At 36.7% G+C, this 23,715-nt stretch overlaps 2 protein-coding genes across 3 annotated transcripts; one reads left to right on the forward strand and one right to left on the reverse strand.

Annotated features, from left to right (window-relative positions):
- Positions 1 to 3,851: 3,851 nt before the first annotated feature.
- Positions 3,852 to 9,102, forward strand: LOC110797071 (J domain-containing protein spf31). The gene is made up of 9 exons (XM_022002169.2): positions 3,852 to 4,016; positions 5,675 to 5,765; positions 5,852 to 5,912; positions 6,224 to 6,301; positions 6,550 to 6,623; positions 7,823 to 7,933; positions 8,017 to 8,124; positions 8,473 to 8,511; positions 8,617 to 9,102. The coding sequence occupies exons 1-9, from the start codon at positions 3,928 to 3,930 to the stop codon at positions 8,701 to 8,703; spliced, it is 738 nt and encodes a 245-aa protein (XP_021857861.2). The 5' UTR covers positions 3,852 to 3,927; the 3' UTR covers positions 8,704 to 9,102.
- A 119-nt stretch (positions 9,103 to 9,221) lies between these two features.
- On the reverse strand, positions 9,222 to 22,517 carry LOC110797072 (serine/threonine-protein phosphatase BSL3). 2 transcript variants are annotated; one of them, XM_022002171.2, is made up of 21 exons: positions 21,537 to 22,517; positions 20,895 to 20,955; positions 20,671 to 20,749; positions 20,500 to 20,579; positions 20,306 to 20,400; positions 20,099 to 20,198; positions 18,322 to 18,391; positions 17,368 to 17,469; positions 17,201 to 17,282; positions 15,286 to 15,465; positions 14,467 to 14,740; positions 14,141 to 14,381; positions 13,452 to 13,622; positions 12,214 to 12,452; positions 11,585 to 11,669; positions 11,387 to 11,485; positions 11,083 to 11,282; positions 10,924 to 10,999; positions 10,202 to 10,337; positions 9,956 to 10,095; positions 9,222 to 9,869 (listed from the first exon to the last, which is right to left on the reverse strand). In XM_022002171.2, the coding sequence occupies exons 1-21, from the start codon at positions 21,973 to 21,975 to the stop codon at positions 9,786 to 9,788; spliced, it is 3,033 nt and encodes a 1,010-aa protein (XP_021857863.1). In that variant the 5' UTR covers positions 21,976 to 22,517; the 3' UTR covers positions 9,222 to 9,785. The 2 variants fall into 2 exon arrangements, with proteins under 2 accessions (XP_021857863.1, XP_021857862.1); XM_022002170.2 differs by having other exon boundaries at positions 14,141 to 14,390; positions 21,537 to 22,421.
- Between the last annotated feature and the right edge of the window lie 1,198 nt (positions 22,518 to 23,715).

Raw genomic sequence — 23,715 nt, forward strand, 5'->3', positions numbered from 1 at the left:
TTTTTATTTTATCCAATCAAATTTTATCTTCTTTACTGCTGCTTTACAATTATTCTGGATTTTTTGATACAAAGTTCGTATCTTTATTCATACTGTACAACTCTATTGTTCATATCATGGATTAAATTTCAAGGTTTTGAATCTTTTGATTTTGCAATCGATGTCCATATCCAATATACATACTTGACGTATACTTAGACATTAGGCAAATGTTTTTTTTTCCATCTTACGTCAAGGTAGGTCAAATCCTCATAGGTAAATCATGTCTTCATAATCTCATGGGTCCCTACGTTACTTTAACCTAAAAAAACTCTACTCATTTTTTCTTTTTTTATTAGACACTCGTTTGACACATACTTTTTTCACTTCAGTCTCCATATATATTTTTTACACGAGAAAACTAAATGACTTAATATTAGTGTACATGATCTCACTTAGCAATCACTCCAATATATCATATGAATCTAATAATAGCTCCACAATCTTCCTAACCCACCATAATTAACGACATAGCAAAAATTCCACTCTTGAGTTTTTGAGTTTTTTTTTTTTATAGAAAAGGCATCCTTCTCCCATTCTCTTTCTCACATATTTATATTTCCATTGTTAATAATTCAATTCATCGTTTTTTCCTAGACATTTATTAAAATTACTATCTCCATCGCAGTAGGTTTTATTGTTTTCTTGTCCAATTTTCCGTACACCGGCAAGTAGCAATGTTATTAGACTTCACAATATTACCATGTTATGATATACTACATATGTTTTAAACTAGAGTTCTTTTATGCTTAGAATTGGTACGTAGTCCTTTCACTCAAAATATCAAGACGGGCTTACATATGCTAATAGTGATTCACAAACTTTTCAGAAAAGCCGATCTACGATAATATATTGTGTGGCGGTCTAAAAGAGGAAGGTTATCCGCACCTGTTTTGTTCTTTTAGTTACCATTATTGATGTTATAAGTTTACTTTATTGTAGTTATAAGTTACCTTATTTTCAAGGCTATTAAATCAAATGGTAGAGAAGGTACAATATTGTACATGGTGTGGGGTGAAGCTCCACGTAGCCTACTACCTATATTACATTTGTGTATTGATGTATATTTCATTGTGGTGTTGTAGGTCATAGTTATAACTTGTACAAGCATATCACTTTTGATTAGGGTCACTTCATTGTTTATTGTTAGGGTCGCATTTTTCAATGGTTAGGGTCACATTTATCCTAAAGTAAGGTAACTTTAGTCTTCGAATAAGGTCATTTATATATTTTATCTGGTTCACTTTTATATTTGGATGTACAGTAAAATACCGTAGATCGGGGGCACACAAAAGTTTTTGATAATGATTTATGACTAGTTGTTTCCTAAATACGTGTTTGCGTAGGATTAGGAAACTAAGATGTATTATATACTAGGTTAGGTCTCATGCAATGCACGGATGAGATTAAATATATATTTTTCTATTATGTATCATTTATTTAAAACAAAATCATATCAAATTTTATCATGGGTTTTTGAAAAATTAGAGAAAATTATTATTTATTCAAATTACAAAGTGATTAGTGCAATATTAGGTGTTTAGGGTTTCGACAAAAAATATTTAAGTTTGGCAAAAAAAAAAACACTTATCATACCTTTATCAGGTAACCGTTTTCTTTTAAAATTGAATGAATATCCATAACGGTAACCATACCCGTTCCCGCTACATAAAATGGATCGGAAGAAAATAATAATAATAAAAAAATATTTGTTTGGGTTTTGACATATAATTACACATTATTTTTTAAAACTATTGCATGTCGGCTAAGAGTATAATTTATTTATTTTTTTGAAAAAGGTTTATGAAAATCAAAATACTATCTTGATATTACGAAGTAGCAACTTACTACGTATATTATAAAAACAATAATATCATAAAAATTGAGATTTTCCTATTCCTGACATATATTTTTCAAAGAACAAAGGAACCTCCAACCGGTAACACAACACACATCGGTAAGCTTAGCATTCATCGTTTGTCCCAAACCTGATATGGGGACCCGCACGAAGCCAAACAGAAGTGTGATCTCCCTACTGCGATTTCCACAAGGTCGACTATCGAGAAAATAAAGAGAAGGTGGATTCTGCAGATGCAGTAACCTTAGTGACATATATTCTGCCAATTTCTTCATGAGCTTAGGGGCATCAACCTCACTAGGGTTACTCAAAATGTCATACTCCACCGTTCTATTAAATAGACTCAACGCATCTTCAAATGCTCGACCAGTACCAACAATGCCAACATGTCGTAGAAGCTTTGTCTGCAAACCAAAAGACTGCAATCGAGAAACAAGAAAAGCATAATGACGAACATCACCTGTGGAATAAACACCAAGCCCGACAAAAGAAAAAGGTAAGGTGACAAGTCGCCATTGCCAATCGCCAAAGCCAGGCCCGGAGCAGTAAAACAATACGCTCCAAGGAAGATCGAAGAGCCTCATCGAATATCCGTTAAGCCGCCTCAAAAATACCAGGAGGACAAGTACGCAAAGCAAAGTAGAGTTTAGAAGTAAAGCCGCCTCGTCGAATTATTATTATTATTATTATTATTATTATTATTATTATTATTATTATTATTATAAAATTAGAAGTAAAATTTAGAAGTGAGAAAGAAAAGAATTAATTGTAGTGCGCAGAAAGAATTAAGATTATATTCGATCTATTTGATAAAGACATGTAAATTGTAGGAAGTAAAAAACATCCGTGATTCAGTTAACCATTAGGGTTGGAAGAAAAATAGGTTTGTGGCCAACAGAAAATGAGAGAGCATCTCATTTTCATTGGCTATCACTTTCAAAATCATGCTATGGATCATATTTAAAGAGTTTGACAGGGAAATGGATAGAAACGGACCTTTGTTTGATCAACTATAGGCAAAAAAAGAGGTGTAGTGTGTATGATCGAGATATCTAAATGGTTGATGCCAAACGCTTTTGACTACTCATTGCTTAGCTTAGTTTTGAGGTAAGATTCCAGATATGACTACAAGATGTGGAACGCTACCGTTACAAACTCGATAGCATCTAAATTAATGCAAGGGTCTTACACGCACTAGGTATACAAAATTTATTGCACATTGGGGTAACTTTTACCCAGATTTTGATAAAAAGTTTACTTTTGTTAAAGCCGTAAACTTTATCACTAAAAAATTAATAACTTTGACATTATCCCGGGATAACTTTTAAACATTTTGACTTAACTTTTACTCTGATCTACATAAGAATTTGTTAATGTTATCTCGACCTTATTACGCAGGAGTTACAACTTGCATGTGACGGACACACCCTATTTTTCCTTTTTTACTCTTAATTTTTCACAAAAAATATTAATTCCGCAATGGAAATATTATTGATATGTGTCGTACTCCGTTCCAACTACTCCGTATGAATTTTGAAGTTTAAAGTAACCTAGTGTTGATGGGCATTTTGGTAACTTAAGCGTTCAATACAAAATGCACTAAATGGACCTTGGAAAAGGTAACGAGACCTTTTACAGAAAACCAGATTAAGCCTAGTAAAGAAAGCCAAATTGGGCCTAGTAAAGATGTTAACTTCTCAATCTCAACTCTCAAGTTAACTGTTCCATTTGGGTCAAAAAATATATACTCCGTATTAGGTAACAGGCCCCGCCTTATGAAGAGCTTGTACAGAAACCCTAATTGGGCCTAGTAAAGATGGTAGCATCTGAATAATTTAGCTGTGCCTGTTCCATTCGGGTCAAATTCACGGCCCAGTGGTACTCTACTCGGATCCTTTAACCCAAATTCTAATCATCGGAAGGTTTGTTTGGATTTGGATTTGGATTTGGATGTTCGTTGTATCGATCAAGCAAAGGTTAGAAAGAGAAACAGAAACAGAAACAGAAACAGAAAGAGAGAGAAAGGGTAGATGGGAGAGACAGTACTCGATGACGATGCTCTTCTCAAAGAATTCTTCGCCGAAGTTGGTGAAGTTGAACGAGATAACGAAGTTATCAGGTTCCTTTTTCTTTTTCATTCGTTCCTTTTTTATTGAATTTCTTTTATTATTTTAATTCATTGCCTCATTCAAGCTTCTATTTCCAGTTAATTTCATGCGCAATACTTAAATTTGTTTGCTCGTTTGATTTCTATTTGTGATGAATTTTAAAAATTAAATGCAAACAATGAATAACGAATTCTAATTAGTTGAAATTAGTCAATTTGTTTGCTCAAAATTTTAATTGATTAGGGTTTCCGTCCCTATGCTGATTGTGTGTGCAAAGGGGAATCACGTTGCTTCGTCGAGATTTCTAGGATGAGTATGTCTAATTTGAGAGCTCCTTATGATCAAATGAGGAGCTGGATATCATCATACGTTTTATTCATTATAAAAAACAGGTATTGGTTGTCTGAATAAAAACATAAATATACATATTTTACCTAATTTTCTGCTCTAGGCTGGACACTGGAACGCAATTCACTTCCCAGTTCTGTTAAATTATGCCAAAAAATGTACCACTCACACGTACTCATTCGCCACTTAGGATTGCAATTTGCAGGAGATTAATAAATTAGGTACTAACATTGACATAGATGAATCCGGGTAACTTTTCAGTTAAGGTGAAATCTTTATCCAAGAGATGTAGGGTCATACGGGAGGGATCCTGGATCAATTTAAAACTAACTAAATAACTGATTTTGGTCTTTGATTTGCTTTCTTCTCGAAATTCTTGCTCTTGCTAGGAGTTTTATGCAATGGAGTTCCTTTAGTAGATTGAAGAGATGCAGTTAAACATTATTTTACGTATTTGGAGTTGGAGCTCTTTTGTTTTAATGTTTGTCCTTTATGTAGACAGGAAGAAAACTGAAGTAAAGGATACGATATTGGTTGATTTGTTCATCGACAATTAGAGTTTGATTTATAGTTTGTAGTTTTTTTACTAAGTGTTTTCTTTGTGGAAAGAATACTGCAGGGTATTTGCTGGTGACCTGGGACAAATTCAAAGTTTTGTCCTTGATGCAAATTTAATTAGGTGCCTTCCAAATTCCAATGCATAGCTTAGTTGGTAAAGAGAAAGGGGGCAAAGTTTGGAAATTGATGGCATGTCCAGGAAATCCTGTGACGAACACAACCACTTGTAAAATGACCAATTGAGGCACATGTTGCAACTTACCTCATCCACGATGCTCGAGTGGCCGGGCGGTGGGGGCCTGTGGGGAGAGGGTTTCGCCTTTTGGGAGAGGAAATTTACTTTGGGCATTTCTCATTTTTTTGTTCTTTTTCTTCGGATGCTCCTTTATGAAGGATGTTTTTGCTCTTTAGAAACTTATCGTGATCTTTGGACTGTGGGGTAGTTCATTAACGTGTTGTCATCAGTTGGAGGGAAGAGGAGGAAAGGGAGTCATAATGAAAATCTCTTTGATTTCTCTGGTACTATGAATTTTAGAAGGCTTTACTGTGTGTGAATTTGTATTATTCACTGAGTTGCTGCAAGAAAATAGTATTTTGAAGTTGGAAAGTAAGTGATTAGTTTGCTTTTCAAAAGGTAGTGTGTGTTGTTTGTGGAGAGTAAAGTAGATGGGTCACAATAACTATGAACTTGATAGCTGGAACTAATAAAGTAGCTCTTCTTTATTGTCTTTCTTCTCTATGACTTACATTGTTAATGCTACAGGATCCTATCGTGCTTCAAGTTGAATCCATTTGAGCATCTTAACTTACCGTTTGATTCATCTATAGATGATGTGAAAAGGCAATATAGAAAGGTAACTTAAAATACAGACTTGGGCAATATCTTTATTTTATTTTATGTTTTCCTTATTTAGCTTCTCATTTATTGTGAGACATGTAGATATCGTTGATGGTTCACCCTGACAAATGCAAGCATCCACAAGCGAAGGAGGCATTTGGAGGTGTGTCAAAATGTGCATTAACTCGAGAAAATAATTTTTTATTACATAATAGTATTTTTCTGGGATGTAGGTGGACACATGCGGTTCACCTTGACGTGCTAGTTGTGCACTTGATACATCCTATATGCTTTCACTTTTCTTCCTTGTAGACCTAAAGCTTATATGCATGTTTTGTTCCCTTGATTCGTGAAATACATATGACTTTTTAACACTGATCAATTTGTGAACCTTTTTTGTATTTTTACTGTGAAGACTGTTTCTGTAGTGTATCTTGTTTTTATTTGCTAATGTGTTCCTCCTGACTTACACAGCACTAGCAAAAGCCCAACAGCAACTTCTTGATTCACAAGAAAGAGAGTATGTTCTTAGCCAAGTTAAATCTGCAAAAGGTCAGCAACCAGCTCATTTATGACATCAACATATAGTTGTTTTATTCTGTTGTGACTCATTGCCAAAGTTAATTTTTAGAAATTGGCTATGGGTCATAATGCTTAAAATTTTCATCATAATGGTCTCGGGTATTTTTTTTTACATGATTCTCTGCTCTTTTCTTCTGGCACATGTTTTATACCTGTGTCTCTTTGGAGATATCCAATAATTCAGACATTCCTTGCATCCGTTTCCATTGTAATTGCAGAGGAACTTCTATCTGTGAGGAAGAAAAAGCTAAAGAAAGAGACTGCTTCAAAAATAAAATATTTGGTTGACGAGGTAAGTGCACTTGCCATTTCCTCCTGATTTTTTTCTTCCGACCAGCTTGTTCTAGAAAATTGAAGAAATTTTAGCTTCTTGATGATTTCCTTTGCTCTCTATGTTCTCAATTCATGTGTTTTATATCACTATGCATCCCTGCTGTTGTTTTCTCATTGTTTGAAGATGGAAACCACTCATTGCTTCTTCTATTCAACCCTGATGTGTCCATCTTATTGTTGTTCTGATCATGATGTTGAGGTGCTGCTGGATTGCTTGCATCACACGTGTGTAGTTTGCTTTTTATCTTGACTCCTCGAACTTCCTAAATATGTTAGGGAAATTTTAGCTTCTGCCTTGATGATTTCCTTTGCTCTCTATGTTCTCAATTCATGTGTTTTATATCACTATGCATCCCTGCTGTTGTTTTCTCATTGTTTGAAGATGGAAACCACTCATTGCTTCTTCTTTCAACCATGATGTGTCCATCTTATTGTTGTTCTGATCATGATGTTGAGGTGCTGCTGGATTGCTTGCATCACATTAGCCGTGTGTAGTTTGCTTTTTATCTTGACTCCTCGAACTTCCTAAATATGTTAGGGAATTAGGTAGAGATTGAAAAGGATAATTTTGTGAGTGACCATTCAGAACCATTCAGAATCTAAATGCTGTAAGCCTGTAACCTTGAAACTAGTATCTTCCTGAATTGAAGAATCATTTATTCAGTTAGTATTTGATAATGCTTTGTGATCTTAAGATTTCGACCAGTTTCTCTTCCTTGAGTTCCTCCTCAACTCTCATAGCCCCAATAACCTGCTGTGCGTAATTTGCCATGTGCTAGCCTCTTTTATTCTGGAGAATTAGATATTCATGTCTTAATTATAACATACTGATGTTTTCATCACTTGTCACTTTGGTAGCATTTCTTACAACTGCTTCTCTCCCTGGCGAAAGGACAACAATATGTACTGAAACCTTTTCTGGTTTTTCACGTGTGACATGGAAATTGACATAAAACAGCACTGGATATGATACAAACGCAAAGAAAAGGGATCTTGAGTTTAATGTAAATAACTAAATAAAGACTTATGAGGGTCCAACTTCTAGATTTGTCCACCTGACCATAATAAGGGCGTACTTATTATTTTCTCTCTTAGGTTTTGTACAAATTGGAAGTAGTTTAGTGCTCAAGTAACTGAATATATACCTGGTGTTGACAGAAATTTGATAAAGAATATGAGTTGTCAGAGGAGTTTAAACAGCAGCTAAAGTTGAAAGTACGAGAAATTCTAACTGAGCAAGAGTGGCGGAGGAGAAAGATGGCTATGAGAGTAATTTTCAAACCAACTATATTATTTTCTTGGATGTCTCATTTTTTGTGTGCTCCACCTTATTCCCTTTCTGCCGTTTCTAGATATCGGAGGAAGAGGGCAGGCTAAAGAAAGACGAAGCGGAACAAAAGGAGGTTTGGAAAAGGAAGCGAGAGCATGAGGAGCAGTGGGAAGGAACAAGAGAAAAAAGGGTTTGACTATTCCCCTTTTTTCTTCTCTGTGTGTTTTGTTAAGAACATTTGCAGTAGTTCTTGTAAACCAAATTACTATGCTGTCACCCCAGTATATTCTACTCCATCGACAATACTCTTTGGTTTCACCACCAAATCACTATATTAAGCTGTTACTAGTACAGAGTATAATCTAACAACTGCATATACTGTGTGTTTTCACATTTTATTTACTAACGCAGACACGGAGTATAATCTAACAACTGCGATGTACTGTGAGAAAAGGTTTTCTGTATTTGTCATGATGCCCAAGTATAGTCAAGTGAACCTGCCAATAGTTGATTGCCCTGTGTTTTTCTTTACATGCAGGTTTCTAGCTGGAGAGATTTCATGAAGAGTGGAAAGAAGGTAAAAGTTGTGATGTACTGTTTTTTTTTTTTTTAATTACAGTAGCTGTGTGTAAAATGGGTTGTTTAACATACGCAAGATGTTTACATTATACTGACTACGCAGGGAAAAAAGGGTGAGATTCGGCCACCAAAGCTTAAAACAGAAGATCCGAACAAATCTTATGTCCAGAGGCCAGTAAAGCGAGGATAATGTGTCAGCTGGGATGCAAGCAGAAGAAAGGCCGTAATTTTATATGTCCATGGTAAAGCTTGTAGAGTATCCAATGTTTTGGGCATAACTCCTTCACTGTGCCATACATTCCTCTTGGGCAGAATGATTGTAAGATATGGTATAAACTTCAACTCTAATTCAGCGGATTTTTTTCGAGTTGTGGTGGAGGATTGTAGTACTTGTAATTTGTCGCTGATTCTGCAGGGTACAGAGTGTCATATCCTACAGAAAGTTTGTTTGCAATTATGAATGACACAGTTTTAGATTTTTCATTAATTGGTTATTAAAACCTTGTAAATAAGAACTATTTATAGACTTGTAGACTTATAGTCGCACATATTTCTCCATTAATAAAATTAGATATACTCTCTTTCGAAAGTTTTTAAGATTGTTCACCTTCACTTATGGATCTAATGGACAAGTTTATTTTTCTGTTGGAAAAAGAGGGCAAGGGCGAGGTCATAGTGTACTGGAGAGCACCTGCATCTTTTTCGTACTTGTAAGTCAAAAAACTTTAATACCTCTTAAGAAGGAGAAAAAAAGTTACACAGGAAAATGAACACAAAATTACACAAACAATACCCTCTATTATACAAGGACACCTCACCATGGATTTTGATATAATGTTACCTCACCAATAGCATACACTGAACTTGTGTGACAAACACACTCTAATAGAAGACCAAACCCAAAAAACAAAAATAGAAAACTAAACAGAAGAATACCCAAAACTATCGACCTGACTAAAGAAATAACCGAGACTCTGGACTTTCCACCGGGCATATTTCGATAAAATGTACAAGGGCCAACTCCCTAGGATACCCATGCTATTGCTGGCACATCCCATTAATATGAGTAAACTGCCGTTCGCACTGAGATCCATAATATACTTGAATTGAAGACCTCCGAACGTGTGGTTATCCCAAGAGGGTCTTCAAAATTTTCATGGCTTTAAGTTGATGAGTTCAGGACATTCTATATACAGCATCCTGCTATACCAAATGCCAAAACCCCTGGGTGGAAGCATTATCCAATGTAAGTGGTGAACCTTTTCACTTCTATTAGATCCACGCAAGAGAACCCCGATCATTTGCAACTTGAGGACGACCCCTAGTTGGTGTTGGCGGTCGGTTTGCATTAAGCTCCTGCAGCCATGAAAATTGGTTATTTATTATTCCTAGAGAAGAAACAAACTACCATCATCAAGCACTCTCTACAAAAATAACCATACCTGCATCCAAGTATCTTCAATATGACGATCCGGTGACGTCTCTGGTGATGAAATTGCTGGAGGCAGAGGATGAATTAGTTTTGGGACCACCACAAGATCCCTCCCTAATACCAGGATAGCTCCTGCGTTATTTGCAGTACCTGGGAAGAGACAAAATGAAGTTTTTAGCAGCCCTACTTTTATGCCAGAAAATAAACTTATCAACGCTTGCAAAATGACATGAAAAGAAGTGGGCCTTGAACATACCACAATAGTTGGTAGCTGAAAACAAAGTAATTAAATGTCCTTGAGCAAACCGCTCAAAACCATCCATGACACATTCATGTGCACGTACAATCAACTGAAGATCATTGTTGTTACAGAACTCCATGACACGATCAGGCTGCAAAACCAGAGTACACCCACCACTCAAATATTGCACAGATCTAAGATAACAGCCAGCCATCTAAGCATCTTTGACAGCTTGTAAATTTAAAATTAGACGAACGGCACGAACCATCCACATTTTTGCGTCATGTGAAAAAAAAAAATCAACAATATCATAGATAAAAGTCTGCCTATCACCCATAACACTTCAAATCCACTGGAAACAAAACAAACATATGGACATTTTGATCCGGTAAGAATCTTTTTATCACAAACATATGGCAGATAGTTCCTGTTGAAGCATTAACAAACAGGAACAGAATTTAATGCAACCAAGATTCTGAATGGCAACAATAGAAACAGAAACATAACTGTATGTTTCCAAGCACCAGATCATAGCAATAAATCACATGACAAGTTCAAATAGGAGCAACCACCCTATGCCCTGCCCACCCAAGTTTCAGAGAGGAAGAAGGAAAGTAGAAAACTAAGACAGATAGTGAAGCAAAGAGAGAAGTGTGTTCAGAAAGATAAGACTTGAGCTCAGCAACCACATTTTCTTCCCTCCATTAACTCGAACAACTTTAAGAAAAGTCACTCACCCCGAATGTGACTAAACCAGGACCTCTGGCATTTGGACGCAATCCTTCCACACTGTCATTTTCGGTTGGATCCGACCTGCAAAAAATCATTTTATTACAAGCTCACCAGGCTAAACATAGATCCCAGATACCAAATTATAGATGATAACAATGACTAACCATAACAAATCCATAAGAACGATTGAGCCAGCTTCCATTGTAATTGGCCGCTGAATGTTCTCAATCTGTTCTACATGATTAATTGAGCGTCCAATGCCACCATGCATACATATAATTTTTTTCTCGATAAGAGCTGCCAAAGGAAGCCAATTGAACAATCTGTTGAACCGGTGCCATGCCCAGATACCATCTCTTTCACCCTATTTAATATGTAAGAATTTTTAAAATCAATCAAGAAAATAAATACTACATATCAAACATAATTTGTATGTTTTATATCATTTTATACGCACTAATGGCTTACCATGCGCTCAATGCATTCAATCCTGAAGCCAAAAAGGGCATTTATATCAGCTGCTTCATGATTTCCTCGAATTAAATGTACATTATGAGGATACTCAACCTGATAATTATAATTATAAAGACAACATACATTAGATAAACACAATTTTCTCCCGTCTACCCACCCCACCCCAAAAAAGAAGATTAAAAATAACTGTACCTTCAACGAAAGTAGAAGTGTAATAGTTTCCAAGCTATGCTGTCCCCGGTCTACGTAGTCTCCTAAGAAGAGATAATCTATGTATCTGAGGATAAATTATGGACCATAATTCAGCATGTAAACCCCAGTACAAATAAACAGAAATACCCACAAAAAAAAATATATAGACTATAGTAACAATTCAAAGTAACCCCTCATTTCTGAACATGTTAGTCAAGTATTTGAAAATTCTTAACTACATTTTGCATGAATCGATCATTCAACAGCATTTTAGATGTCGATCAACGGGCCAAATAACCCTGTGAATCCTAGCTTACTGAAATCTACATTTTGCAAGCCAGGGAACAAAGAAATTATGTAAAAAGACTATTTGCAACCACAACCGTGGAATCTTCGAGGATCCCCTCTCCCCAAACCAATCCCAGAAAAATAATGGAAAAAGAATTTGCTGCTATGGTCAAAACAACAGTGATTCCATACCCTCAAAACTGGGTTACATTACAATTGCATTCAAGTAATATTAACACTTACTCATCAACTTAACAACAGTGTTTTAAGCTGCTAAACGTCCAAACATATATAAAAGCACGGTACAGATAGTTCAGCTAAGTGACAACATTAACACTTACGCTATGTCCCCAGCCGTTGATGGAGAACCATATTCATCAAAAAGTCGCATAAGATCCCCAAATTGTCCATGTAAATCACCAAAAATTTTAATAGGAGCCCTAAGTTGAAGGACACTTGGTTCACTTGCAAAAATTCGTTCTGCACTGTCACAGAGATCTGCTATGTCATTGCAGTCCAAGAAAAACTGTCGGCGAACGGGAGGCTTCCAACCCCGAGGTTTGAGAAGATGTGCTACAACCTAAAACGAAAGAGAAAGGTCAGACATATGCCGACATAAAGCCAGAAATATCAAATATGGACAAAATCAAAAGGCTGAAATTCACTTGAGATTATGATACAACAGAAAGGAAAAAGAAACCTACTATGAAGCCAAAGATAAATAACACCTACATGACACTCAAATACTTCATGTACTTTTGGCATTTTGGGGTAGTATAAGTGGGCTTACTAAAGCATTTCAGCTAAATTCGCATTTCGGTTACCATACTCAACTACCCACAGACAGGCCAAAGAATAAAACTTTGGATATGCTTAATGATCATCCTTTACGCAACAAACCTAAGCCATAACAGCAATTTAAGGTTCGGTGACTGAACATATCAAAAGTGCACTATATATATTGTTTATGCATGCAAATTTCTTTTGATAACCTAGTACTAGCATTCAAAGGAACTTTTAGGAAAGCAAGAAGTGATAAAAACTTATAAAAGAGAGAGATCAAAAGGCCAAAAGGCCTTACCATTCTCTTAAATTACATCTTGGCAAGAAACACAACGTTGTTTCTGACAAATGTCTTTCAGATAGTTTCAGAAAAACTTACTGGGACCCTTTAAGAACCCCTTCTATCACATATATGTACACAGATTAAGATAAGTCTAGGTAGATGCATGTAATAAATTAGCGAAGGAACTTGGACATGTATGAACCTAAAACTTCATCCACTTAACTAGTTTTGTAAATCTATCATAAAATTTGCAAGTAACAGCATCAAACTTCCCAACAATTTGCCCAGCATACTTTGAAATCACAAGTTGGCAGAAATTTGTATAGCTATGTACACTATTCACCACGTTTTGACCAAACAAGTTCCGAAAATAAACCTCGTGAACTCTATGATTGCACTTACTTCACTAACTTCTTTCATCAAAACTTTTAGCATCTCTGGGACTTTCAGAACCAATTATTCTTTTTAATGGACTTTTGTGACGTCTGGTACAGCATGGAAAAATCCATTTACCTTTTTCGGGACACTGTTGATTGACATTTGCCGATCAAGTAGTTTCCTTGCAGCAGTAGCATTCTCTGGTGTTCCATAACTAACTCGCCTGCCTTCATTTTCAAACTGATCAATAGATAACGATCTAACCATGCCACCCAAAGCACCACCGGTCTCTGCAGCTACAACTACCTGCAAAACCCAAAAGAGGTTATTCAACAACGACCCGGGTATACTGTTAGAGAACCACTAGCAGAAATGAGTATGGGTTCAAGCACCCATCGCAGTTAAAAACATATTACCTCTATCTGGAATTGTTAGTCACATACTATACTAAGTCAGGATGTCAGGAAATATTCACCTTTCCTAACATGGTAATGGTACTTTATGCTTAAATTTTCAAAAATGCCACAACTTAAATTAAATGAAACAAGGATGACATAACTTATATAAAGGGTACTATTTGGAAAATCAGTTTATAGCCTTACTTGTGAGGGATAGGGACACTGTAATAACTAAAAAAGGAACATATCATAAACAAAGATAGAAATACGTCTGTTAAAGAAGACAACAGATATTAACTAGTAATCAACTTATTTTTAAAAAATTTAGCCTCGATGAAAAAAACATGAATATGAACATTGGAAAGGCTTTGGTGCTTAATGCCTCAATACATCTTGCAGAGATTGTGGAAGGAATTAAATACTCACAGCTCTATGATGGAGCCTAACCCCTGGAGGAGGGGTACTAATCGGTGCAGAAGAGTCGGGCTTAATCATCGTCGGTATCGGTTTTCCGCTAGGTGTCGCCTCAGCACCGCGGTCTCCCCTATCTGGTAGTTCTACTTCACCATTAACCTGGCGTGCTTTAGCAGCAGCTAATGTAGCACTAATAGCCTCTGCTTCGGCTGCTGAGGCTTCAACCAAATACTCAACTCCTTTGCTGAGCCTCCTGCAAATACTTTACGGTCAGTAAGTCAATGTGGCCATCCAACAGTCTTAAGTCAAGCAAGTCTGTAAATTTGAGAGTAGCTCACCGGCTTCCCTGCGCCATGGCATTTTCATGGTTTATATCTGTGTAAATGTCACCATTTACAGGAGGAGCAACAGGGTTCCCCAGAACAACAGCACCATCAGGAACAGATTCAGGATCACTCTCCCGTAGTCTGTCATCGGTGAAACCATACCTTCCAGGTAATCTTCCTGGTGGGGAATTGGAAGCAGCCGCTGCAGCTGCAGCAATTGAAGCTGCAGTTGTGGTTTCCGCAGCAGCAAGATCTTCAGCAACCAGCAAGTCGTCAAGTAGCACACCTAAAAAAAGAAACCAGACTCCATCATTCAACCTATAAAGATACAAAAAAAAGGATTTGATAAAACAAATAACACGTCAAAGAGGAAAACAGCAAGAAAGAAGCATAGGAAGTAGGAACAATCATTAGCAGTCTCAGAACAGACACCCAAAAGTCAGAGACAACTGAAGACGTCTCTCCATAAACTACTAGGAGTTAGTGTTATGAAATCCTCTTGAAGTTGCTCATGGAGCCAGAGTGAGAAAAAAGATACATACAAGCTGGATCTCGTGAACACATAGGGAGTCCCTTGAGTTAATTGTGAATACATTAACCATGGTTTTAGAGCTTTTAAGCATCCTACAGTTAACACATAAGTGTATAACCAATCCAAAAGAAAAGATAATGCTACCTCAACTAAGTTAACATAATAATAGGAACCCCAAAAGAAAGGGCCTCAAGTTTATAGCACGTTGTCGAAGAGATACACTTGACAATTATTTTGATGCTCATTTCAGTAACAAATAAATAAATAAGCACACCATGATAGCAAATAAGATCTCTTACCACCGCGTAAACCGCCATAAATAAAAATCAAGTCACCAACTGCAGCAGCTGCATGCCTGCATCGCCTTGTTAACTCAACAGAGGCATCTCCACCAGCAGCATCAGCACTATACCGACCAGTCCTAGGACTAGTAACTACTGACTTTGTATCACACCAAACACCTGCTGCTGTATCCAACACTGCAATACCGAGTAAATGTTATAGAAGACAAGAAAAGAGCAAATCAACATACCACGTAAAGGGGAAAATATCTAGAGAATGTTTGGAGAGAAGCAAAACTGTCAAGGACAAAGCATTAATACTTTAACTTGAAAATTCTAAATCATAATTTGACATACAAAGAATCAAAGATCAAGATTTTTTTTTTTTTTTTGTGAGAGAATATCAAAGATCAAGATGTATATCAACAAAAATGGCAGAAAATCAAGCTGTTGGGGACAAATACTTTTACTTATAAATTCTGAATCATAAGTTGATTTACAAAGAATCAAAGACCAAGATATATATTGCAATAGATAGATCAACATTGCAATTTCGTCAACTCAACTTTTTAGGAAATTTTGTCAATAACTACCTTTTAAAAGATCCACATTGCAAATAACTAACTTCTATTTTTTAAAAAAAAACTCTTCTAAAAACCCAAAAGTAAGAGTAGCACCACCCACAACGGTTTCCGTCCATTTCTACCGTTTGTGGGCCCCACCTTATAATTTTTATTTTCCCCCCTTTTCTCCTTTTCTTGTTCATCCACCATTGTTGTTGTTCACTTGTTCCTCTTTTTTCCCTCTTCTTCTTTTCCTTCATTTCTCCACTTCTTCTCCAACAATGAAATAAATTAAATAAGCTCAATAACCTACAGTAATCATCATTCCATCACCAAAATAGTTGAAAGAGAAAAAGAAAAAAAAAAATCTCTTTCAACTCCACCCAAAATGGCCCCTGGTTTTCTATTCTTTCCCTCCCTCTGTTTCTTTTATAAATCTCCTTTATACTTTGATCTGGAAAAACTCATCTTCATTTCACTCCCACAAAGACACAGATCCGTTGTTTTGTACCAATAGTCCAATACATGCAATTCTGCGTTCTACTTCTCGGTCGGATAATGGTAAGGTTATTAAGAAGAAAAAGTGAGGAGATAATCTTCTTCATTGATTGCTGCTACTACTATGAAGAAGAAATTGCCATCTTTTACTTGAATATTTCTTCTGCAAATTCGAGTATTTTCATGCAAAAAACTGAAAATCAAAGGAAGTGGGTGCTTCTGTTCTGGGCTTGTCTACGATCTAGTTTAATCAGTTGGTGGATCCCTCAAATGAGATGAAGAATCATGAGAAGCACAACCTTATTTCTTGCTTAACCAAAATGGTAATTTCTAAACCCCCTTCTTAATTGTTATGCTTCTTATTTATTTCATTGTTGGGGAAGAAGAGGAGAAATTGGAAGAAAAGAAGAAGAGGACAAACAAAGGTGGGTGAACAGGAAAAGGCGGGAAAAGAAGGGAAGAAGTAAAATAGTAAGGTGGGGCCACAAAGGTGGAAATGGACGAAAACCGTTTGTGGATAGTGTTGCTTTGACTTCTGGGTTTTATAAGGTAGTTTTTTCAAAAACAAAAATTACAAAAGGTAGTTATTTGCAAAGTGGACCTTATAGAAAAGGTAGTCAATGACAAATTTTCCAAATTTTATGTTACACGAAATTTACTCCTAGGGTAAAAATGGAATATCCTTGCTTCCTAAGAAATCAAATATCAACTTCTGGCACAGTGGCACCAGATAAATGCATTATCATGGAACCAAATTATGATCCGGAATAATCATGAACATATTTATTAAAAGGTCTTGCAGGTTGCCTAATAATAAATATCATGAACATATTTATTAAACCAATCGAGAGCAGTATATGATAAACGTGTACCTGCCACACTAGAAGAATCTTCCACCATACGTCCTCCACCGAGTGCACCTCCAGACACATGCAGTCGTGCGTTGACAAAAACCTATATGTGGTAGTTTTTAGTGGCTTATTGACCAAAAAAACTAGAAGACTACAAAATTCTAAGATGAGATAGGAGTGAAACCCACCGCAGCATGCTGATATCTGGGAGATGGTGAAACCCCTGGAGCAATGGCCCATTCCCACCGTCCATCTCTATGTTTAGCAAGTCCATATGCACTTGCCAACGGCTTCACAAAAATATGGAAGACACGAATATAACTTAAGAGAGAAAGAAAGCAAAAGTAAACATATTTATTAAAAGGTCTTGCAGGTTGCCTAACAATTAAAAAAAGTCACAGCGCAAACCTTTCAAAAAACCATGAACCTACTTATATGCTAAACTTGGTTTCCCCAATGCCACCAAATACCATAATCTACACAAGATCCCTCGTCATTAATAAAGACAACTTAGTCACAGTAAACACTATATCTTCTAAAACATAAATTTAATGAAAAGAGTGATGGCGACAATAGTAGGCATTCTAAATCCTAACACAAATTAAAGGACTGCAACACATTTTAGTTCTTTATACCGCCAGACGGAAAAACAATGTAAATATCAACTTAACCTGCAGCAAAATCAATGGAGTTGTATAAATATGAATAGGGTCTACAATATTTATAACTAGTGTTGTTTAAGAGAAAGAACAATGAAGGACAGGATAATAAGCAAGAAGCACTTAATTGATTTTATTTATTAACAAGTAATACCACAGTCCTAAAGATATTGTTTATTTGTCTAAATTAGTTTGTCCCATTTTATTGTCCTCTTTAGTTAATAAATGAATATTTAACCAACCCACTTCCCTCCATTCTCACTATAGTATGTAACTATGTACAACGCGGTTACTTTCTGTTTGAAATATACTCTTTACTATTTGTGAAAAGTGACGATGAGAAACTTCTTTAATCACAAGCTTGACAAACTTATTCCAAGCAAACCCCTTGTTCTACTCTTTAAACCAATCATAACAAGGAAGTGAAAAACACTTAGTAGTCAATTTACATTACACGTTCCGCAACTTAACAATTCAACTTACCACACTGTTTGCATCCCTCCCTCCACAAAGTAGAAGAAGACCATCAGAACGAGCACTTGCAGTTGCATACCTAACCAATTTTTAAGGATATGAGAGCCAACCAAAAAAACCAAGAGAGAAGTAATGGCAACACTCAATAATGAAATCAAGACGAAGAAAGACGGTAAATATTAAGTCTAAGATCATCCGAAAAAACAAACAGAAGAAATTTGTCAAGTTGGGAACAAGTGGTGATTCCAACTAGTGGCGAAATGAAAATGAGTTAAACTCAACTTTCTCATACTTCCACGGCATTAGTTCTTCATCAATGTTGCTCTAGAGAAGTGGAAGTTGTGGGATTGTGGCAAAGACACTTCTAGTCTTCTCTCTCCACTTAAAAGTACCTCTTATTTCTCTCTCATTTCTGGTACTGTTCTTTCTTAGCCCATCTTAGCATCAAGAGCATAATTCGTGCTTTGGCTCACCTCCTAGTGCCTTCCGCAATTGAGAACTAAGGTCACCACTAGGGACACTGGTTCAATTACAGTCTCAGGCCATCACATAATTGACACAATAGCTTTCTACAAAAAACTACACGAGTAACACATATTATATAGGCTCATATCAGCTATATCATATGTGTTACTAACTTCTTCAATTACACTAACTCCATTTCCATAATTTAACTACTAAAACATACCAGACACCTGCTTGCATCCTCTTCAATCATGCCATACAGCTAACGACAGGGGATTAAGACCTAGTTCAACAGGGATTCTTTGTAAAGCGCACTACAGGCTCCGTGATTGCTAAGTAAAAAATAGTCTATAGTGTTTACTTAAGAAAAACAGCTAATGCACATGTGTGGCACCCTGGTTGCAGATCTGTACTCCGGCAACAAACTATCTTGCCTTCTGCACCAATCCTCCAGGCTTCAGATCATTGCTTGGGATTCTTTTTTCTTGAAAACCTCAACCCTTTGTCTAACTAATAGATTTCTTGTCTCATATTCATCCTCGTCCACCACTATTGAAGCATTGCATATTTTTCAGAAAACAGCCCTAAAGAAGTTCCTTTGTCCTTGAGCAGTAAATCACTTGACCGTATAAAATGGCATAAATACAGCACAACGTGGATATCATTTCTATTCCAGGCAAAAACACTCCCCTTCCTACCCTAATAATGCAAAATCGTCTCAAATAACAGGCCATCCCATATTGGGATCAATTCTCACGATTGCTCCAACACAACTGCAAATAACTTACTGGCATTCCAACAAAATTATCTGACATATTTTGTAATTGATGCTTAGATGATCTTTGATATAGTGATTGGAAGGGTACACTATCAGGAGCATAATGCAAAAACCCTATACTACTTTAAAAGTGACATGCAGGATTACTGTTCGAACTTCCCATACGATCTTTTTAACACTGATTAAAGATTGTCAATTATAGCTGAATTCTATGACTACTAACATTTAACAGATAAATTACCCCCTTGCCCCAATAAAAAGGGAACAAGTTAGTGGCATGCATATTACCCTGCAGTTCTACTTCCATGAGAAGTTTTGGTTACAACCCATCCGTTCAAGTATCCAAAAGAGATTCACCACGAAAGCAACAATATTATGCATATAATTATATAAATAACAGAGCCATTTGCGAGGAATCAACAAATTCCACAAGAGGTCACTTCTTGCTCACAGTCATCAAGAGGGTCTCGCCCTCCTAAAGAATCCAACAATAATATTCTTAGTGAAAAGAATATGGGATAAGATGAGAAAAAAGGGCCTTACATGCATGGAGGCGGACCTTCGCCTTCAGGTTCCAATTTCCTCCATTCATATGGTTTTGCAGCAGTATCTAATGCCCAAACATCAGCCAATGGTCGCTTCCCTACAAAAAGCCAACATTTCGTGTATGCCAATTAGAAGAATTAGAGAGCACAAAGTGCCTTCTACAAGTTCATGTATGGAGGAAATCGGTCCAAAAAATACACTCACCATCATTTCCGCCAATGCACATAAGATATCTTTGCCCTACAAGAGCCATAACATGTCCGTATCGTGGCCCAGGGCCAGGTCCTTGAACAACCACCCTAGTCAAAACTTCTATGTTAGTCAAAATAATTATCTCAGCAACTAAGGCAACCAATCTTAGCGGAAAAAAAAGAAGTGGTCATTTTCAGGCATCAAACCTATGCCAACGTGGCCTTTGCTGGGTAAGGTCAAGAACATGTAGATCTTCAGCAGATAAACCAGCTGGACCAATACCCCCCTACGAAAAATTATAGGTAGCAGCAGTCACTAGTGAGAAAGGCAGAACATATATCAAAGACACAGGGAAAAGCTGTTAACTAAAAACCAACCTGTATAACCACCATAGTGCCAACAGCAGTGGCTACATGGGCTGCCCTAGGTGTTGGAGGCTCTCCAATGGGAGCAATCCTGGAAGTTGGAGAACACAAGGACGTGAAAGTTTGTTAATCTATGGTCTCTTATCACTTCAATTTTTTCCACAAATTGATCACAACAACCCATAAAACACAAGGGCTGCAATATGAACAGAAAAGCTAAGAAAATCTCCTCTTACCTAGACCATTTATTGGTTAACACGTCGTAACAATGAATATCAGCTGTAGCACCCGCTAGCCCTGCCGTGTGAAGAGGTAAAGTTACAATCACAACAGACTCACAAGAACACAACTTTGAATAGTAGAATAACAAACAACCCATCCCTTTACTGATCATTCCTCCAACCTTCTAATTCCAAGAGCGAAATCAGTCGCACACTGGAAATTTGGCTCTCTAGCTTGCAACTGTTACTTTAATACATAAGAAAAAAGTTCTTAAAACCTAATTTGCTTTGGACACCATCATTGCTCCATTAGTAGAAACAGTTGTTACTGACTTCTCAACAACAAACAATAGCTACAGTTGGTATATCCATCCCAATATAACAGGACCTTGTATTACTCAATAAACATGGTAATTCCCAGCTCTAATCATTCCCTAACAACTTTAATCTTCTTTTTTTCATTCTCTTTTTTTTCAAAGAGGCGTAAAGGCAAAATGATGGATATCTGCTGCTTATCTGCTATCAGTGTATCGTACAAGAGTAATGAAAACCTCACACAGCCAGCAACCCTAACTCCAATCTAAAACTAAAAAGTAAGTAAACCATATAATAATACAAATCTTGAAGAAGAAGAAGAAAGAAAGAAGAGAAACATACTGATGCCAGCACTTCCAGCAGAGGAAGGAGTTCCAGCAGCAGCAGAATTTCCTTCAAGAGCAGTAGCACCACCAAAAAGAATCAACCTCGGCCCTATATAACCTGGGCTCCCTTCTTCCCCAACCGCCGGAACCGCCGTCAAAGTATGCCCGCACCGTGGGCCTGGCCCATCCTCCTTTTTTTCTATTATTGCATTCACCACCGAATAACTGGGCGCGCACCTTGGCCCAACTATCTGCCCTTGCTGCTGCTGTCTTAGCTGCTGTTGCTCTACATCCTTCTCCATCGGAGAAGACGAAGCCGGCGTCGTTTGAACAGAAGATAACGGAGAAGAAGAAGAAGGCAACGGGGGCGGAGAAGAAGGAGACGACGAGTTGTTGTTTTGTGTTGAAGAAGGATCTTGATCGTTCTCCATTGACGAAGACGAATCTACCTCCATCTTTTCCCCGATTTCAAAATCTCAAACCAAATTAAAATTTAACAAAGCAAAAATTAAAAACCTAATTGCAGAGATCGCCGATGAAAACCGGATAATTAAGCATCCCCTCCCAAATCACAAATTCGAAATGAAGCGAAAAAAGGAAACCCTAGATCGTTCCCTCTTTGGATTCAAAATTAAGAGCTTCCCTTCCCAAATTGAGGAGAGAGAAAATGGTATTATCACAGTCTCTCTCTCTCTCTCAAAGCCACGAAAGTTGAAAGTAAAATCTTTGTTTCTCTCTCTTCTTCGCTGGATTTTCTTTTTACCGGTGTGTCTGTGTTCTTTTCGCTTCAGTTCTTCCCCTTGTTTTTTAATTATTTGTATTAATATTAATATTTTTCCTCGATAATTTATTTATTTCTCTCTCTAGAAATTATATTAATAAAATGAAAAAGAATTTTTGTCCAATGAGAGTAGAGAGAGAAAGGTGGGAGGAGGGGTTTAATTTGACGGCCGACGAGAAAATGAGGAGAGAGACAGCGTCAGGTCAGGTGAGAGAGTGAAAATGACGGCGTGGAGAGGCGAGAGTGGTGTTTTAAGGGACGATTTTGGATAATAAAGATGGTTTTAGCGGTGATTTACTGTTTTCCTATTTCCTCGGGCGTTTGCATGTCATTCATTTTTTGGGGGTTTAGCCACTCGCGTTTTTGTACACGCGCCAAATGACTGCATGTCATATTGTCATGAGTGACTCTATACTTAGTGACTTCATCATTATACTTTTTTTAATTCCTCTCTTAACTGTTATTTCAGTTTCTTTAATCATGTTGGTATTAATGTTTGACATAAACTTTTCTTTGTTTATTAGTAATTGAGATGGAAAGAAACATAGGATGCTATTACACCACTATCAGTTTTTCAAATGAGTCTACAGCGAACGGCATGTACCGCTATGTACCGAAAGTGATACACACTACTATGTATTACTAAGTAATTAATAATAATAATAAGGATTAATTATTTCCTTGTGTCTCTAGTCGTTCAAATCCCTCAACTTTCTCTCACATATTCTTCTGCCCCTCTCTCTCCCTCTGCATTAAAAAAACGGTTTTTTCATGAAATGCCCCTGAGGTTTAACAAAATGCACTAAATACACACGCGTCTTTCGAATTACATAATATACCCCTATTTTTTCCGAACTGTTCACCAAATACCCCTGATTTGACATTCCGTTAGTCCTCCGTTAAGTCATGTTTATAATTCACTAAATGCCCTTATTTATAAACTTATTGCACAATATACACCTATTTGTAAACTTATTTGCACCAAATACCCAAATTGCAGGAATTGAATCTAACTGCTAGTATTATTAAACTTAGGGATCAAAATATACCCAATACATGCATCAAGATAATCAAAAAACATATTGATAAAGAAAAATAAATTCGTGAAACGGTTGTCTTTGTTCAAAATATAATTACTAACAAACTAATTGTGATGATTAAAGAATCAACAAAATAATACTTTACTGTTTGAAATAGAAATAAGATCAAGATGCTTGACACTTGAACATGCTATAGAATTCAACTAAATTTAACAGAACCTCTACTAAGATACCATTCATTGTAGTGGCATTTACATCCATATCAAGATGTTATTGTATTGGCATTTACATCCATATCAGGATGTTACTCCCCCTGCTGCCCACATATACCCAGCAACAACTATCAGCTTTTCACGCTGCACTACCATCAGGAT

The sequence above is a fragment of the Spinacia oleracea genome, chromosome 5, assembly GCF_020520425.1.
Source record: "Spinacia oleracea cultivar Varoflay chromosome 5, BTI_SOV_V1, whole genome shotgun sequence".
Taxonomy (NCBI): domain Eukaryota; kingdom Viridiplantae; phylum Streptophyta; class Magnoliopsida; order Caryophyllales; family Amaranthaceae; genus Spinacia; species Spinacia oleracea.